The following is a 20,223-nucleotide window of genomic DNA, read 5'->3' on the forward strand; positions in this document are numbered from 1 at the left end:
ACTTGGGAAGCTGAGGCAGGCAGATCTCTGAAGCCAGCCTAATCTATGAAGGGAGTTCTGGGACAGCCAGGCTACAGAGAAACCCTGCCTTGAAAAAAACAAAAGGAAAAAAAAAGATACCAGTTCTTCTGATTTCTAGTATAATTCCAGTTAAAATCCTAAGCTTCCTGGCTTGCTAGGAGGACTGAAGTGCTGGGTTTCAGGGACTGGGGAGAGGGCTGTGATTAAAGCACCTGCTCACAAATTGAGGACTGGAGTTCAGGTCTCCAGCAGGCAGAGACAGGAATCCCTAAAACAAGATGGCTAGCCATATCTGTGAGCTATGTATTTGAGAGACCCCACCTCAGTGAATAAGGTGGAATAGGACTTTCAACATCAACTTCGAGCCTCCACATACCTGTGAACATGTACACATTCATGTAATCCTGAGTACTGGGTTTCAAGGTTTACATATGGTAATAGTAACTCAAGAAAGGGTGGTCTGATGAAAGAATGGATAAACACAATAAATCACAACTGTTGTTTCATAAAGTTGCCCAGATAATTTAATGCAGAAAAGACACTTCTTCTAATAAACTGTGTTTGATATTCAAAGGGTTAAAACTACCCCTGACTCATACTTTACATCATACTCAAAAGTTGAGGGATTTACATTATTAGTATTTATGGAAATGTTAAAATGTACCCTTATGGACTACCATGAAGTCTTGGTTAACCAGTACTTTGTGCTGTGGGATGATCTGTATGCTAAATTTCTCTGACTGGTCAATAAATAAAACACTGGCCAGTGGCCAGGCAGGAAGTATAGGCAGGACTAACAGAGGAGAAAAGAAAGAACAGGAAGGCGGAAGGAGTCACTGCCAGCCACCACCATGACAAGCAGCAGGTGAAGACGCCGGTAAGCCACGAGCTACGTGGCAAGGTATAGATTTATAGAAATGGATTAATTTAAGCTATAAGAACAGTTAGCAAGAAGCCTGCCACGGCCAAACAGTTTGTAAGCAATATAAGTCTCTGTGTTTACTTGGTTGGGTCTCAGTGGCTGTAGGACTGGTGGGTGACAGAGATTTGTCCTGACTGTGGGCAAGGCAGGAAAACTCTAGCTACAACTTTATGTGTGTGTGACAGAAAAAAAAAATATAAAGAAACTAGGCAAATGGTTGAGGATGGAAAGAATGCTTGCCTAGCATGCATGAAGCCTTGGGTTCTCCCCACCACAGCAACCGCTTTCCATTACTGGGCCATCGCTCCAGCTCAAAAAAGGAACAACCCTTGAATTTGAGACTAGAGGCCTCCAGTGCCTATTCTTTCATTGTGCTGAGGAAGAGCAATACTTCAGACATATGCTTACTATTTCACAAACAAAGAATTTTGAAACTGTAATACAGGATGAAAATAAAACAAAAGCCCATGATATTATAACTTGTCTCTATAAAATGAAGTAGTATGTTCTGAAGTCTTGTCAAAGGTAGAAAGTAGCTTACATGTCATTGTAAAGGAGATACACACACACACAATGTTCCAGAATAACCTAGCAAATATATATGTGTGTGGTGGTTTGAAAGAAAACGGCCCCCAAAAGGTGTGGCATTATTAGGAGGTGTGGCCTACTGGAGTAGGTGTGGTCTTAGAGGAAATATGTCACTATGGAGATGGGCTTTGAGGTCTCATATATGTTCAAGATACCACCCAGTGTTTCAGTCTATTTCCTGTTGCCTGCAAGATGTAGGATATTCAGCTACTTCTCTAGCACCATGTCTGCCTGCATGCATTGTCCCATCATAATGATAATGGGCTAAACCTCTGAAAATGTAAGCTACCCCAATTAAATGTTTTCCTTTATAAGAATTGTTGTGGTCATGGTGTCTCTTTAGAGCAATAGAAACCCTAAGACAATATATAATAGACCCATGCAAATATATGCATATATATAATTGGTTAATTGCTCCTATGTTCTAACTGAAAAAGGTAAGATTGCTAAGGGAGGCAGAATTTCCATGGACCAGAAAATATAAGACTTATTATACTTTATAGAATATAATGTACAACATACAATAAGAGTTTGAGATCTACTTCTCTACATTAAAATATTTGGCAAAAAAAATCCATTCCTGTTATCACTTTCTGTTTTAGGTAGAAGACAACCTCACTGCCTCAACTTGACAGACAGGCATACTTGAATCTTTAACAAGCCAAGACAGAGTCACTATGCTCAGTAAAAGCACCAAAAAACGAGTCCATCTCTCTCTTTTGTGTGATCTAGCCATGGTGTGAAGTCTGCATATTACCTCAATCTCTTGTACTAAGTAAGCTGTGGGGGACATTCTTAGCACTCACGTCATCCCATTTTGGTCACACCGTTTAAGGAAGCTTACAGAAAATGGAAAAGAAAACACTACAGCACTATGTCTATCATCTTCTAAAGTGAAAATGAACAAGGTAGTTACAGATGCAATTCCTGAAAAGTATTATGAACAGGAACTTTATTAAGAACAAGTCAAAGGAAGTAATTACCATATATGCATAGACAGAGGTGTAGATATATCCCCACCCAGAGAACCAAGTAGTTAGCAGCAAGGGACTCTGGTCTTTACCCTTAATGCAGTTTCAGAATCTTGGGCACTATGACTGTTGTAATTACTTAATAAGTAAGGAACACAATTAAAATTTATATATATATATATATATATATATATATATATATATATATATATATATATATATATATATAAAGACAAGATAACAAAGATAACAAAGCCCCCAGAAACAATATTACCACACAAAAGAGTGGAGTTTATTTGCTTTATTTAATAAGTTGAAGCCTTAAAGCATTTGTAATTTCTATGTACTACATTCACATATGCCAGTTGGTCTGAAATAAATGTTTGCTATGAAGTGTGTTTCTATAGCTTCCTTTACAAAGTTCAATTATCTTCTTTTTACATTAGGATTATATCTGCAAAGGAAAAAATGGGGTTAAACGCCATTTCACTACGGGATCCCATAAAAGGACATCACTTTAGTAACCACTTGAGAGTATTAATGTCCTTAAAGCTGGACAATAAACAATTTTCTTTCCATTTATCCCTTGGTGTTGCTTAAAAGAATATGTGGTAAAAGCATCATCATTAACAAAAGCATATGAAGCATTAAAATTAAAACAACAGCATACACACAAGGAGTAGAAGGAACCAAAAGATTAAGACATCTTGTACTTGAAGTTGGGAAAAATGTTACTCTGTATTAGCCAATGTCTACCTGATAAGGGACTTCATTAGTATTTGAGAGATTTACAATGCTTATTGGGTTTCTAGAAATGTTCAAAATGTATTAAATTATAATTGCTCCTAACAAGTCCTCTAAAATCTGCCACAAAGCAAACAAACAAACAAACCAGTTTTGAATCTCATTCAACCTTTCATTTTTATCCACTTGTCAAATTAAAACTCAACAAACAGTCTCGACCCTTATTTGTCTGACCGCAAAATTTAATCCTATTGTAATAAAAACCTCACATATTGGTAATCTAAATACTTTAGGAACCTTCCTTTGCCTCAATGACACCATGTACAATTTAAATATGTTATGATAAAACTGAATCAACTTTAAATCTATAGCCATGAAATTCAATCAATATGTGCTCAGGTAATAGAAATACATCAGTTACAAACCAAACTTCTTTATATGAAGAGTTTAGATTTCTTCTAAGAACAGAAGAAACAAATATTTGATTGGCATGAACATAACTGAATTATATGTACATTTCTCAAGAAAAATCAAATCTTACCTAAACAGATCATCAGCAAGAGACTCTTCTTTCGCTTGCTGTCTCTGTACCTGTCAGAGTTAACATAACGTGAATCATTTGCTCAGTGAAATACCTGTTCTACTGATTATACAGTCCTCCTCCAGATTTCCATACCCAAGATGTCACTTGGAAGTTTTTCCTCTGTAGGCCCTCCTATTCAGCTGATCCCTCTGTTTTAACTTCATGCTAAGATCACTACAAAACTGCTGTAATGAAATAACTGTCTGGTCACTATCAAAGACAACCAACATAACACTGCTAGCTTACTGAGTTTGTGAACACTCTTTCTGGCAGAAAGTTCCATGTTCTGGAGTCAAAAATGATGATGGTACATGGGCTTCATTAAAACTGAGGACTTAGGAACAGTATAATGACTCAGTGAGTGAGGCTGCATGCCTGCAAGCTTGATGCCCTGAGTTCAATACCCAGGATATATGATAGAGGGAGAGGACATACTCCAAAGCTCTGGCCTACACACACACACACACACACACACACACACACACACACACACACACACACACACACTCATACACACTCCACAAGGTAAGTTTTGAATTGGGGATTTAAAGAGAGACCCCATATTAACTCTATTCTGTCTAACTTGCTCTGAGTCATAGTCATTGTCTGAGATTCCAGTGACAGTGAGCTTGAAAGTGCAATAACCATGTCCTCTTCAAACAAAGCAGCATTACAGAACAAGGTCTGCCTTCCTCTTGCTTCTAAATCAGGACAGAGAAGTTTTTGGCTACAGTCATTTCCAACAGACCTCACCAAGCATCTAAAGCACTTTTTTATAGTTAGGATCAGGGAAAAACTCCCAAATAAAGCTCCTATCTCAAGTCCAGTGTGATCCTATCACATGCCATTCAATACACCTCCATGACTTCTATCTGCCAAAGACAAAACAACTCATGAGTCTGACCCTTAAAATATGCAAACTTCTTAAATCTGGTTTCTTCCAATCACCCCATGTCTCTTCACGGACACTGTGTGCTTGCTTTGTTAATCAAAACAGAGCCGCAAATAGAATCATCTCCTACACATACAATTCCTTTTGATTTTATTCCTATTTCTCCCTCTGCCCAGAAAGACACCCCCATTCCTCTTTTCCCACACCTAGTCACTTTCAAGGTCAATTTATTCAATATTTACTTAGTGCTCACTTCACACCGAGGAACACTTCATTGACAATGGCTTTGGATCTCCTTTATTTAAACAGAAGGCCTTCAACAAATCACCCCAAACCACTTGCTACAGAACTTACACAATACATGCCAACTTCTGGATCTTATAATTATTATGTATGTATCCTATGAGCGATCTTTGGGCCACATGGAAGAAGAAGAGAACTAATTACTTCAAGTTATCCTGACCTATACTTGAGAAAAGCAGCATGCTACATGTGTGAGAACACAAGGGCACATACACACAGGCAAAACAAATAAAATGTAATGTAAAAAAACAAACAAACAAATGTAGAACAGTGACCTGTAGAGATTTAATCCTACACAGATTTCTTTTATCCATATTGTGAAATGTCAAAATGAAATCACATCTCTTCTTTTTACATTTTCAACTACAGGAGCAGAACATAAATAGGAAGACACAAAATGTACATAAAATAATTGTTTAAAAAGCTGCTAAAAAAAATTCAAAGCTTCAGGACAAAGAATACTAAAATTTTTTCCCCCTCAAGACATGGTTTCTCTCTGTAGTTCTAGCTGTCCTGGAACTCACTCTGTAGACCAGGCTGGCCTCAGACTCACAGAGATCTGCCTGCCTCTGCCTCCCAAGTGCTTCGAGTAAAGGCATGGGCCACCACCACCCAGCTAAATATTATATTTGATATACAGCATCCAAAATTCACAGAAACTTTAAGAACTAGCCTACTGACTATGAAAATTATGATGGGTTCACCGCATAAGTCGAAGGGCTGAGAAAAGAAGAAAAAGTACAGACTACTGAAGGAAAGTAGATGTCGACATGTGGTACATTTAGGAATGTGTGCTGTAGCCATGCAGAATAGTTTACAGAGTACCCAATTGCCGTGGCAACAAACCAGGAGTGTGCCAGTGTAAACCTGCACCCACAAAGCACCCCTCTATCTCCCAGTGAAATAAACAGAAGATGGAAACACTTGGCAGCTGATCATCATTTTAACCTCTCCCGAGCAACCGTGGAGCACTGAATCGGGGGCGGGGGGGGTGCCTGTGGGGGCGGGGGGGGGGAGGGCAGGGGGAAGAGGGGAGCTCTCTTTCGCCACTGCCTCATACCTCCTCAACAAAGAGCACTGGATTATCATTCACTCACTGTTTCAACAGGGTAATCTGTGGCTTAGGCGCTACCTTCATTATTTTATGTACTGCCATAAAAGAAGGTGTATTCATAAAACATTTGTACACATAAAAACAAATGAAAACAAAAACAAAAACAGACCAACAAGCACTGCAGGTACTGGAATCACTGACAAAAATATCTGCAGAAAATAGGAAGAGTTGGAAAAACAAAACAGACTTCAGCAATGCAAAGATCCAAGTCCAAATTAAAACTCCTGGCTGGATGTAAACATTAGTGTTGAAGACACAGACAGTAAACTGAATGACAATCTAAAAGAATTACCAAAATTATAGTGACGAAAAATTAAACTTGATAAAATTTTACTGGGCGTTCCAGGAAGAAATTGTGGGGAAAATAGGAAATGAGTGTTCAGGGAAACAGTGGCAAGTCTCAGAACTGCTGGAAGTCCGCTCCCAGACTGAAGGGCCCTCACCACCACCTGGGTCTACGTGGAAGGTTTCCAGATGCCCTGGCAGCCATCCTTTTTAGTGACAAGCTTTCTTACTTACATTTTTGTGGTTTCAGTATTTCTTTTCCCGTTACATTAGGATTTACAATTACTTTATTTAGATCCCCAAAGTACAGATTAATCTTAACGTTCTGTAATGAACTAATTTCCCTAAGTGAATGAACTAAAGTCACTTAAGTTTGCTTATAAGAATTTAGCTGGGGCCAGGGAGATGGTTCTGTGGATCAAAGATGTGCTGTGCAAATATGACGACCTGAGTGCAGAGCCCCAGACCCACATAAAAGCGAGGCACACACAAGCAACCTCTGGAGTAGGGGACAGAGACAGCGGATTGACAGCTCCCCAGCTGGCACTCCAGGTTCAGTGAGAGACCCTATCTCAAAAATAAATCAATACAAATAAAGAAGATAATAATAAAAAGGCTTTCTGAAATAAACCCCTGGCCTCCACATGTGCAAGCACAGGCATGTACACCCCCACTCACACTTACACATGCACACATGCCGCCCACACTAAAAAAAAAAATAACTTTACTCAAAAACAATCACAAGGGCTGAAGTGCGATTCAAAGGGTGAGGCCTCGCCTCCTACTAACCTCCATTTCATGTTTCAACCACTCTTCTAACTCTGTATTCTTTCGAGCATGATGAGCTACTAGATCGGATCCTCCAATGATGTGTGGAAGCTTGCCTGCTCCAGGAAACATCACCTGGAGAACAGTAAGTAGTGAGGTTAGGCAGAGCAATAAACCAAGATAGCTACTTCTTAGAAGACCTAAGATGCAAACAGTGTAGGTCATGCATAGACACCAAAGATGCATATATTCTATTCGTAAATAAGACCGAAAACTGTGCCAGCCCATCCATTTGCACCCTTTCCTTTTCTAGCTATTACTATATCTAGATTTAGATTTGCAACTCAGACTTACACACTAAGGAAAGCCTAATAGTTTTAATTTGTAGGTTTCACTTAAAAATCGCTTTAGTTTGCTATCTAGCAATCAAAGCAACTCAAGGAAAACAAACTACAGTTTAAAACTCTGTATCTTATTCTAAGTTTAACTTATTATTCTGAAGTTTGACTTATAATCCCAGCACTTGAGAGGCCAAGGCAGGAAGATTACAGAATTCAAAGCAAGACTGGGTACATAATGAGTTCCAGGCCAGCTCATACTTCACATAAGACTCTAACTCAAAAAGCAAAAAGAGGGCTGGCCCCAGGGGTAAGGGTGCCTGCCACCAAACCTGAAAGCCTGGGTTCAATTCTCATGACTCAGAGAGTGGAAGAAGAGACACACAACTCTAACATTTTGTCCTCTGACCTCCAGACACACGTGCTGTGGCATGTGGATACCTTTACACACAAAATAAATAAGCAAACACAAACCAAATAAATGTTTTAAATTAAAACATACAACAGTGCTAGAGCCACAGCTCAGCTGACAGAGTGGCCGCCTAGTATGTTTGAAGCCCTGAGTCTGATGCCAGCACTGGACATGGTGGGGCAGACCTATGATCCCAATACTCAGGAGGTGCTGACAGGAGGACCACAAGTTCCAGGTGTAACATGTATGTGTGTGCATGTTTTTTTTAATGAAGTCACACTTCATTAATGAAAATGTCCTCCCCAAGAGCCACACTTTAACAAAACCCCCAGTGCTAGGCATAAGAAATCTCCCTATGAGTTACTGGTCAGAGGAGGCCAAGCAACTCCGAAAATAATATAGGCTGTTGCCATTGGCCTTGGTTGCCTCCTGGATGCTGAGGTTAAGTCCCTCTTGCTGAAGAGACCATGCATTTCAGACACAAGAGAGGGAAGAATCAAGCTGGATTTGACCTGGAAGCCTCCTTTCTGAAAACTAACTTTCACAGTACCTGGTAGGAGTGCCACTAAGTCGACTCGGTAGGCTGTGTTTATATATTAGTTTGTGTGTGTTTAACAACAACAAAGAAAGAAAAAGAGGGTATGAAAATGAATAGGAGTGGGGAGATATGGGAGGAGATGAGGGAGTAAGGGAAGGGAAATGATGTAAATACAGTGTACACATATCAGGTTGATGGTAATAGAGTACACAGTTCCATGTATTATACCAACAATAAAAAGGCCTATAATCTCACTACTGAGTTTGACTATTTACTTTAAATAACTTCCTTATCTTCATAAAGTCCTGAGTTGAAGAATCCTTTTAGGAAGTCGCAGATCAACACTATAACCAGGAGGAACCTGTTGTTAGAAAGCCTAATTAATTCTAAAGTTGGGGAAACAGCAACCTCAGAACTATGTATCACTAAATACATTTTTAAATGCTCTGTATTTATTAATAGTTCATGTTGTTTTTGAGCAATTTTTTTCTTAACCGTTTGAAACAGAAGAAATAGCATAGATTTTCAAAATCCTGCTTTTCAGGGCTGGTAGGATGGTTCAGTGAGTAGAGGCACCAGCCATGGAGCCTGACAGTCAGAGCTCAATCCCAGAACCTACACTGTGGAAGGAAGGCACTGCCTCCTGCTAGCTGTCCTCTAACCTCCACGTGCACACGGTAAACAAGAACTTAATTTCAAATGCAAGGATGAACCCAAACAGTGACTCCTCCTTGGATTCGTATTTGGTGCCAGTGTGGTGTTTCTGACAAAAACCTCAACGGCCCTCTTGAGACACAGTCAATGAAGACACCTACCTTCTTGAATTTCTTGAAATTCTTCAATTGATCACAGTCATTCAGCAGGCACAGACTTCTGGAAGTGGAGTTACTAACCACCAAGGACCTAAATTCAGTCAGCAGCACTCTTCTCGGGAGCTCCTCACTGCGGTCTGGAAGTTCATCACTGTTCTTAAGTAGGGAGTAAACAGTCAGGTAAGGAGCAGAAGGAAAGGGAAACAACCTGTCTTTAGAGATCTACAGGAAAAGTCCAAGTGCCCAAAGGAAAACAGAGCTGCTCCTGGCACCTGAACTTTGTATTTGAAATCAAAACCAGAGAATCACTCAGGAGTGCTACAGCACTGAAAACAGCTAGAGCATGTTCACCTAGAAAAGAGGGCTACAATTCGGACAGAATTTTTCACACAGTGGCTTGGGTAGTACCTCACAGCAAGCTTCCTTCTTATGGATACTCCCCTGACATATCTCTTCACTATCTGCTGCTTCCCCATTAACACTGTGCATCAAGATAATTAAAAGTTCCATTCTACAAGTCCTCGCCTACTGTATTTATATTTTTATGACCACACACATAGTCTTTAACTAATAATCTATTCAATGAGACTCTTGCTTATGTCATTTACTACTATTTCATTGGTAATAAGTACAGTTTTGCACTGTTAAAAATCTGCTGTTTGGCAGAGAAAAACAATGAAAGCATGAAATTTGCAGGCAAATGGATGGAACTAGAAAAAATCATCCTGAGTGAGGTAACCCAAACCCAGAAAGACAGTTATGGTATGTACTCACTCATTGGTGGATTCTAGATATAAAATGAACAATCAGACCACAACCCATAGAACCATAAAGGCTATATATATATATATATAGCATGGAGGTCCCTAGGACGACTGTGGCTTATAATAAATTTCAGTTTTACTCAATTATTGAAAAAAAATAGCCAAATGAATAGAAACACATGAACTATGAACCAAAGGCTGAGGGGCCCCCAGCTGGATCAGGCCCTCTGAATAGGTGAGACAGTTGACTGGCTTGATCAGTTTGGGAGGCAACTAGGCAGTGGGACCAAGTCCTGTGCTCAATGCATGAATTGGCTGTTTGAAACCAGGAACTTATGCAGGGACACTTGGCTTAGTCTGGGCGGAAGGGACTGGACCTCCCTGGACTGAGTCTACCAAGTTGATCACAGTCCTCGGGGGAGGACTTGTCCTGGAGGAGGTGGGAATGGAGGGTGGGCTGGGGGTAAGGGGAGGGCGTGGGAGGGGGGAGAATAGGGGAACCCATGGCTGATATGTAGAATTGAATGGTATTGTAAAATAAAAAATATATATCACAAATAAAATAAAATAAAAAAAAAAAAAAAAAAGAAGCAAAAGAAAAAAAAAAAAATCTGCTGTTTGATATTGGAATACATTCTTAACACATATGGTTACAGAAGATAGAATTGTAATGTACATTTCCCGCTTCATGTTTTTTCTAATGACATACTACTTTCTGCTTATTTTATATTTACTTTGTACTATAAAAATGATGCTAGACAAAAAGCAAATCTGAGTGAGTTTGCTGAGTTCAAAATGGCTCATAAAGCAGCAGAGACATCATACAACATATCCGACCCAAGAACTGTTAATGAACATATAATGCAGTGATGGTTCAAGAGGCTTAGCAAAAGAGGCAAGAGCCTTGAAAAAGAGGAGTGTAGTGGCCAGCCATCAGAGAGCATGGCCAACTGAGAGCAATCGTTGAAGGAGATCTTACAACTACAAGAAATGTTGCTGAAGAATTCAATATAGACCATCAACTATTGTTCAGCATCAAAAGCAAATTGGAAAGGTGAAAAAGCTTTGTAACTGTGTGCCTCAGGAGCTGACCAATAATAATAATAATAATAATATGAATACATCCTCTCTTTATTCTATATAACAAGCCATTTCTCAATCAGATTGTGATATGGTATAGGAAGTGTACTGTACACAACAATCAGTGATAATTATTTCACTGGATGGACTGAGAATCTCCAGAGCAGAGCATTCACTAGTCAAACTTGCACCCAAAAGAGGCCATGGTCACTGGTTGTCTGCTGCTGGCCTGACCCAGTACAGCTTTTTTAATCCTGGTGAAACCACTGCATCTGAGAAGTGTGTGCAGCGAACCAATGAGGTACACCCAAAGCTGCAATACTTAGGCTATCACTGACAGAAAGGTTCCAATTCTCTACATCTAATTACACACCAAACAATACTTCCAAAGCCGAAAAGCACTGAGCTTTGAAGTTCTGCCTATGCTCCATGTTCTTGCCAACTGACTACCACTCCTTCAGGAATCTCACAAACTTTTTACAGGGAAACACTACCATAAACAGAAAATGCTTTCAAGAGTTCCTTGAATCTTGAAACATGGGTTTTTATACAACAGAAATAAACTGATTTCTCACTGGCAAAAATGTATTGGTTGTAGTATTTTGATTTTGATTAATAAGGATGTGTTTGAGCCTAGTTATGACTATAATGCCTTAAGATTCACAGCCTGGATCTGCAATTCCTTTTGCTTCTAATCTAATCCAACCTAATACTTGCACATCAAGACACAACCTAGTTCTTTTTTCCTTTCCTCAAGAAAGGGTCTCACTATATTGTCCTGGCTAACCTGAAACTTGCTATATAGACCAGGCTTGCTTAGAATTCAGAGTCCACCGCTGCCTTACTAGTGCTAGGATTAAAGGCAAAAGTTACACCCAGCAATTCATTTTTTTAATGTATGTATATGTAAGGTAAGTGCAGACAGGAAGAACAAAAATAAAGCCACCCAAAAAGGCTCATCTGACAATAATGGAATGTAATCAAAACCTTAGGTAAAACTGGCCTGATTCTTTTGGAATTTACAGGTATCATACATCCATTACTGTATTTGATATAACAACAACCGTGCTGGAAAAACTTCAGTTGTTTTATAAACAAATGACTCTCTTAAAAAATGATTTTAAAAAAATCCTTAAAAAAATGATTTGCTCAAGATTGCATATCCATGCAGCACAGAGAAAAGAGTTAAGCCTAAGGTTCTCTATACTCTTTATTGTCTCATGGCCATAACATATTCTATTTCTAGAAGAGGCAGAATCAGGAAATGGGCCAGAATTATACGAGGAAATACTTAATAAGAATGTAATCTGACTGAAAATTGTATGATGATAATCCTTTTAAGTCAAACATTTGTGAGAATAAAATAGAAAGTTCCTTACAGCTGTTTCATCTTTTGCTGACCATAGTAGTTCTCTCTTGAGTTCAACTTTCTTTCCTGTTTCATCTTCTTGCTAAAAATAGAAAACACTGTTCATAGGAGTTATACATAATCTTTTAAAAAACCTTAAAAACAATTATGCTGTGTCCCTGGAAGTACATAAGTTATATACTTAGAGAATATCTAATAAAATGTGATTTTTTATAAAGTTATAAAATCACAGCCAGACAATTGCATTAACAGTTGATCTATATTGCAAAAACAAGATTTTATAGAGAGGGTGCTGTTTCTGGCTGGGTGGCAGAACATCAATAACTGCTGGTCCACCTTCCTTTATACGCATTTACAAAGGTGAATTCTCACACTGGTTTAAGAAAATCAAATGAAGAAGAATCTCATACTGAGTAAGGCTGGTTAACTGCACCATTCCTAGATTTGATGCTATATGGAATCAAGCTGTCCAGGGAATTAGAAAAATCAATTGGAGGGCACATGGATCCTCTCTATACTACTTCTTTCATAGAAAGAGAATCAGCAATTACCTAAAATAAAAAGGGGTTTTGTTTGTTTGTTTGGAGTCAGGGTACAGCCCTGGCTGGCTAGCAACTTGCTATGTAGACCTGGCTGGCCTCAAACCCACAGAGATCTGCTTGCCTCTGACTCCTGAGTGTTGGAAAAATGAAATGTCTTTAATACCATACAATGAAAACCAAAACTTCTTTGAAAAGATTCTTACTAAAAACAAGTTAGTACTAGAATATAGTGATCTATTTAATAGATCCTAATGGTTATTTACGCTCTCTTAACTCTTACATTGTATTTTTCATTTATAATGTCATTGTTATATCCAAAGGGAACCCCCAATACCACCCTCTGCTCTGACCAAGGCAGTGATATCTCAAGATGAAAATCTAGGCTCAGCTGAGGCTGGAGTACAGCATTCATAGGCAGCACTCCTCAGGAGCCTGTGAAACAGATTTCTTTCTGCCACTTCTCATACCTCTTCCTCCTGGAGTCAGGCAAATGGGCATCTGGTGACAAACCAAAGCCCATGCTAACCCTCAGGTCCCTCTGGCCTCTATTAACTTGTACCTGTTATGCATACCCAAGGCCTTACACTAGCCTCCTGGCTTTTCACATCTTCCTGTGGTGGTAATCTAATTGTACTGAAATATTATTTTGATTGTATGTTAATAAATAAAGTTGTCCGGGGGTCAGAGCTATTAGAGCCATAGCAAGAGTGTGGCGGTGGTGGCACACGCCTTTAATCCCATAGATCTCTGTGTGTTCAGGGATATAGCCAGCATTGGAGACATATGCCTTTAAGACCTAGGGGGCTGTACATTCAGACAGTGACGAGGCAGTCATGTGTTTGGGTTTACAACCAATGAGAAGGCAGAACAACATACTATAAAAAAAACGAACAGACAGGAAGTAGGTCTCTTTCGCGAAGCTGGGACAGCAGGAGGAAGGGTGAGATTTTAGCTCTGAGCTCTGACCTCTTGGCTTTCTCCTTTACATTGTTTCTGTGTTTCTTATTTAATAAGACGGTTAGTTACATCAATATCTTCCCCTCTACCCTAAGTGCCCATGTGATTCCAGTTTGCAGGCTTCCCTGTTTCTCTCTGTTTCAGAAGGATATCCTTGTCTGCTGGGCTCCACTCTGCCCCAGAGAGGGAACCATGGCTACTCTGAACTCCCACAAATGCCTTTGGTTATTCTCTCTCTCATATCTACAATAAGAATCTTTCCTCATTACAGAGGGGTCAGGTCAGTGGTTTCACGGCACCCTTGCTTATATCAATTTGTCATAAGTTTAAAAAAGGCAAAATAAGAATAAAAGAATTATGCTATAAAATCATATACCACAGTAAAATAATTATATTGTCTGATATCATTATCACAAAACCCTTAAATATTAAATGAAAGGCTTTTGATGCTCTACAAAACACTATTTTAGCGGTGTCCATGGGTACATGGTGCTCAATTCTTGTCTTTTTTTATCTGGATTCTAATGATGTGAGTGACAGGAAGTCTGAACAAATGTGTAACGAAGTAGGTACTGAGGACTATGAAGTAAAGACAAAGAACAAAGACTTCTGTGACTCTAACTACAACCATTTTTCTGTAGGTCTGTGTCCTTCACTGTGTGCAGTGGGTCAATCTGGAACGGAACTGAAGGTAAAGAAGCGAAGGCTGTATAAAATCTAGATTGTAATCTCAGCAGCACTCAAGACGTGAAGGCAGGACTTGAAGGCCATCCTTGGCTGTGCATCTCACTTGAGATCAGCCTGGGGTACACGAGCTCTCATCTCATAAACTGTTACTTACAGTAATTCTGTTGCTCTCTGGCACTGTGTCACCACTAAGGTGACTACTCCTTCCTATGTCCATCCTTGGCTTCTTTCTGATGCCGACATCTGCCTCTTGTTTTTCAACTTTCACTTGAACTTTCAGCTCTGGCTCTGCACTCTTGAGTAACTCTTCCAATACTTCATCTTCTATGGCCACGTCGACTTCTTTTCTTTTTTTTGGTCTATGATTTTCCATGGAAAATGATTTGTTGGCAGGACTCTTCCCACTGGGTTTAATGTCTGTATCACCCACAAATGAAGTATCTGCTTCCCTGTCCACAGGCTCACTTTGAGATGGATGCTCCTTGCTTTTCCACAGTAAGGGTGCAGCAGGTTGGGTTTGTTCTAAAAGAGAACAAGACAGTTCCATTCTTGATGATTTGGATGAGGACATTTCTGGATTTTCTTCATCTCTTTCCCTTAGGTTTAAAAACAAAACAAAACAAAACAAAATCAGAGAGAGGAATTTTGTTTAATTTCTCAGTATTTATGACTCATTCGGTTTACTCCTTACTATCAACAGTATTACTGGAAACCAAACCTTTAGAATGGTATATGCTTCATAATCTTTCTACCGTATTGACAGGATTGATGGATCCTGCGTTAAAGCATATGGAGAGCCCTGTCTCTCTGCTAATGTAGAATGAGCCCATAAATCAATGTGAAGGGAAAGAGAAATACATGAAAACACACAGGACCCACCAGCAGAAGGCAGCAGCTTATTCAGCAGTGTAGGGAATTCATAGGCAATAAAAATTATATCTGGGACTGTAACCTGATGGGTTAATGAGAGCTGGTGTCTGAATTGAATACTGAACACTATGTGCCATGTCACAACAGTACTCTATACAACAGCATATCGCTCTCTCAGGAAGCACTAAATACTTTTGTTCATGAAAATTTTACAAGAGTCCAGAGGACTCACACTCAGTACTCTGCTTTCTAGGTTTCCAAAGACCTAAGTTCAGAGCTGGCTGCAAACAAAGGGTAAGAAAAAGTTACAGGTCTGAGGAAGCTGAGAGGAAATAATTAAGGATTACAATAAAGTAAATTACTCTTTGACCTTGCAAGATAGGCTATTATAAAAAAATACAAGAAAGATGATTCCGGAACTTAGGTTTGGCTAATCTTTCCTAAAGAAGGCAGCACCCAAAACCAAAAGCTAAAGTAGAAGGAAGATGAAAATAACAACAACAACAAAACCGAAGTGCAGTCTATATAATGAGCCTAGTGAAGGAGATTAGGACAAAACTGAGATGCAATGAGCTCAGAAATCAAACCACTGGGCCAGCGAGATGCCTCAGCTGATGAGGGCCACTAATCCTAACAGTCTGCAGCCGGGCTAAGGGTGCAAAGAGAACTGATTCCTACATGTTGTCTTCTGACCTTCATAGAGTTCTATCACACACACACACACACACACACACACACACACGAGAGAGAGAGAGAAAGAGAGAGAGAGAGAGAGAGAGAGAGAGAGAGAGAGAGAGAGAGAGAGAGAGAAATACAAGCTTTCCAGCTAAAGAAAACACTACACTACAATCATCTATCTGGCCATTTCTTTCAGAGACAGCTGAAGAATTACTGACAACATACCTTTTTTTGGTGCATGGCTGGAAGTAGTTTTTGATGGAGTTCTGCTGCTTCTGAGAACTCCAGTCTTTATTTTTATTAGCAGCAGGGCAGTTCACCGGTGAAAGCTGATAGTCTTGGGTCTTTTCCCTACCCAGGGTGTTTGATGCCACATTGTTGGTTTTGGAGCTTGATTTGGGGGCCTCTTGTATGCTGTAAGTTTCCGGTGAAAGCTTTCTAAAGTTTTGTTCCATTCCGGTGAGTTTTACTTCTTTTGGTCTTTCACTCAAAGACATACTATGGGAAAAGGAAGGAAAGGCAAACAATTAGCAATTTTTATTGTTCTCTAAATTTTCTGATAAATACAACTTCAGAAGATTAAATAATAATTAAATTAATGTATCTTCCCAATCCAAGAAAGCAGCACACCCACCACCCAAGGCCTGAAGGGTGACATGGTACCCCTCCTGGCAGCACACACCTCCAGGCACGTGCTCCTAGAAATAACTGCCAAGCACACTTACGACCTTAACCTAGTAGCCTCCTGGAGACTAAACTAGGTGCTAGTTTATATCATTTTTATTTTAAAATTGTTTTCATGTAAGGTTCTTATAGTAAAATACAGAAACCAGAGAAACTCCTATTATTCCAGTATCGCACATGATGGTGCATTTAAATCAGCCTGGACAGACTGACATGAGTCTATCTAACCAGATGGTAGTTTCTGCTATACAACTCCAGACTACTAGAAAAACATTCTAAAGACATTTATTGTTTTGTAAAATATGATTGAAAACCAAATAAAGCTGTCTTTCAAGCAACTTTTCATGAGGGATACATTTCAAGACCATCAGAGTCTTGAGGCCTGAAACCAATAATAGAGTCAAATTCTATAAATACATTTTTCTATGTATACATGCCACTAGTTTATAAATTAGAGATTAATAGTAGTAACTAATAAAACAACAATTATTGAGGCTGGAGAGATGGCTCAGTAGTTAAGAGCATTGGCTGCTCTTCTAGAGAATCCAGTTTCAATTCCTAGCACCCACATGGCAGCTCACAACTGTCTGTAACTCCAATTCCAGTGGCTCTGACACCCTACATGTAGGCAAAAATGTCAACGCACATAAAAATAGATAAATTTTTTAAAAAGCAAAAATAAATAAATAAATAAAAACTTCAGAATTACAACACACTATAATAAAAGTTACACGAATGTGGTATCTCCCAAAATATCTTACTGCACTATGCCCACCCTTCTTACGATACAACACAAAATAAGCACTATGTGGTTAAGATGAAGAGAGCTGAATGGTTTCGGCATTGTGTGATAGCATCAGACGACTATGTAAAAATTACACGAACGTAAGCACTGAAACACTACGACACTCAATCCAATAACCACAACAGCCAGTAGCGACAGCAGGTGTGTAGCACATACAGTAGAGACGAGCTGGACAAAGGAACAGTGCACATCTAGGTAAGATAACATGGCACCAGTTCTTGACCTGGGGGCCAAATGACCCTTTCACAGGGGTCACCTGTGAAAGACCATCAGAAAACAGATACTTACATTACAGTACGTAACAGTAGCAAAATTACAGTTATGAAGTAGCAATGAAAATAATTTTATGGTCGGGGGTCACCACATATGAGGAACTGTATCAAAGGGTCACAGCATTAGCAATGTTGAGATAAGAGACTTTATCATGCTATTCAGAAGCATAAGTTAAAACTTAGGAATTTCTAATTTCAGTGATTCCATTCAATATTTTTAGACAATGGTTTACTAAGGGTAATTGAAAGTACATGTAAGTAGGGGCTACTGTATTTCAAATTTATTTCATCAATCACAAATTCTTTCTCTTTTTCAAATACATTTGAAGGAATAATAAAAATTACCCTAAAGCAGTGAGTACAGTTTGCAGGCTAAATCAGATCTGCCACACCACCATACTCACTCAGCCATACGCTGTCTATAGCGACTTTTATTCTACAACAGCAGAGTTACGTAATTATAACACAGACCAACAGCTCACAGTTCCATTCGGATTTCCTAGCTGAAAGGACTACAGGGAAATAAGGAACGCTGAGAGTGAGAGAAAGTCTTCCCCGGGGAAGCGCACACCAATGGTTGACCAATACCAAATGGTCAGCTCTGAAAATGTACACACAAGTAACATTATACCAACTGAGCAGGTTGTTATTATGTATTCAGGAGCGCGCGTGCGTGCGTGCGCGCACACACACACACACACACACACACACACACACAATTAAAGGGAATAGAGGCTATGAATTTGAAAGAGGGAGTACAGGGAAGGTTTAGAGGAAAGGGAAGAGGGAAATTGATGTAATTATAATCTAAAAAAAAAAACTATTAAAAAATTTGCTGATCCCTGTAAGGTATCATTTTCTTTGGCATTCCCTTCTCCCATACTTTATCTCCAAAATGATGACTTGAAAGGGAGCACATTTTTCTTAAATATGCTATTAATTGATAAAATAACAACAAGAACATGATAACAAAGGTATTTTACCATGTATCTGCTGGCTCTGATTCTGTGTCGGCTACATATGCTGTCATATTCACTGGAGCACTTGGCATTATTTTTCCATTGACTGACAAACCTTGGGAAAGGCTTGGTCCTGGAGTTGTTGTTTTTAATTCTGTACATTATGCAAGTGGAAAGAAAAAAAAAGTCACAATCATTACATATAACATGGAAACAATTATAAAATCCTCAAGCTGTTTTGGGGGCAAAATCAACTGATATATGGACAGCAACAGGAAACCAGAAGCTAGTAGGCCTGTGCCACTGTTCGCTCTTCTCCTGCTCATCCAGCATACTCACTTCTTTACTCCTAGTGGTTAACACCATCACAGGTATATAAACAACCACTGATTCACATTTACTAATTAAAATGCAAACTCACGAATACGAAGAGAAAAAGAGAAGGGGAAGGAAGGAGACTCCAGCACTACTGGCATGAAACCATTTAAATGAGAGCCAAACCAAGTCTACCTCGAGGATGAGCAGACAGCGGAGGGACTACTTAGAGAGCACACTTTCTCTTCCATGGCCTGCTTTCTGTATGAAATCATGCACCAGAGAAAGCTGCATTTGCCAGTCAAAAGCCAAATGCAGGATCAGTTTGGCACTGATAGTTTTAAAATCTCCAGTTTTCTCAGCTTTGACATCTGCCCCCCTGCCCTTGGAGACAGGGTCTCATAAAGCCCATGCTGGCCTTGAACTCTGTATGTAGCTAAGGCTAGCATTGAATTCCTGTTCCTCTGGCCTCTGTCTTTGGAATGCTACAATTTCAGCACCTTATTTGGTGGCTTCTTAAAAAAATCTTATGATGAGCTTTAATTTAATAAGCTTTAGATTTATAGAAAAGCTGAGCCATTAGTTCAGAGGTTTCTCACATATCTAGTATCTCTTATTATTAGCATCTTATATTTACGTAATACCCTTTTCGCAGGGGTCACATATCAGATATTTATATTATGATTCATAAAAGTAGTAAAACTGCAGTTATTAAGCTGCAATGAAAATAACTTTATGGGTCACCACAACATGGGGAACTGTATTAAAGGGTCACAGCATAATACAACTGCTAAACTGAATGAACCAACACCAATAATACTTAATAGCATTACTAAAGGAAGCTTCTGGTTATTTATGTTTAGTTTTTATTTACTCTTCTTTTTCTACTGCAGGATACTTGTTCTATTTACTTGCCGGCTTTTATAACGTCTGTTTAGTTACTCATTGTC

General features: G+C 39.2%; 1 protein-coding gene across 4 annotated transcripts in view; it reads right to left on the bottom strand.

The window, feature by feature from the left end:
* Positions 1-2,788: 2,788 nt before the first annotated feature.
* Nbn (nibrin) overlaps positions 2,789-20,223 on the bottom strand; it is a 36,355-nt gene continuing 18,920 nt past the window's right edge. For 3 of the 4 annotated variants that reach the window (XM_028871624.2, XM_037202386.1, XM_037202385.1), the window contains exons 9-16: positions 18,983-19,112; positions 16,464-16,736; positions 14,845-15,286; positions 12,515-12,586; positions 9,295-9,447; positions 7,213-7,326; positions 3,788-3,837; positions 2,789-2,956 (exon numbers count right to left, since the gene is read on the bottom strand). In XM_028871624.2, coding sequence (XP_028727457.1) covers positions 2,929-2,956; positions 3,788-3,837; positions 7,213-7,326; positions 9,295-9,447; positions 12,515-12,586; positions 14,845-15,286; positions 16,464-16,736; positions 18,983-19,112 — 1,262 coding nt within the window. In that variant the 3' untranslated portion in view covers positions 2,789-2,928. The remainder of the gene's footprint in view (positions 2,957-3,787; positions 3,838-7,212; positions 7,327-9,294; positions 9,448-12,514; positions 12,587-14,844; positions 15,287-16,463; positions 16,737-18,982; positions 19,113-20,223) is intronic. The other variant, XM_037202384.1, reaches the window with a different exon arrangement.

This window comes from Peromyscus leucopus, chromosome 2 (assembly GCF_004664715.2).
Source record: "Peromyscus leucopus breed LL Stock chromosome 2, UCI_PerLeu_2.1, whole genome shotgun sequence".
Taxonomy (NCBI): Eukaryota; Metazoa; Chordata; class Mammalia; order Rodentia; family Cricetidae; genus Peromyscus; species Peromyscus leucopus.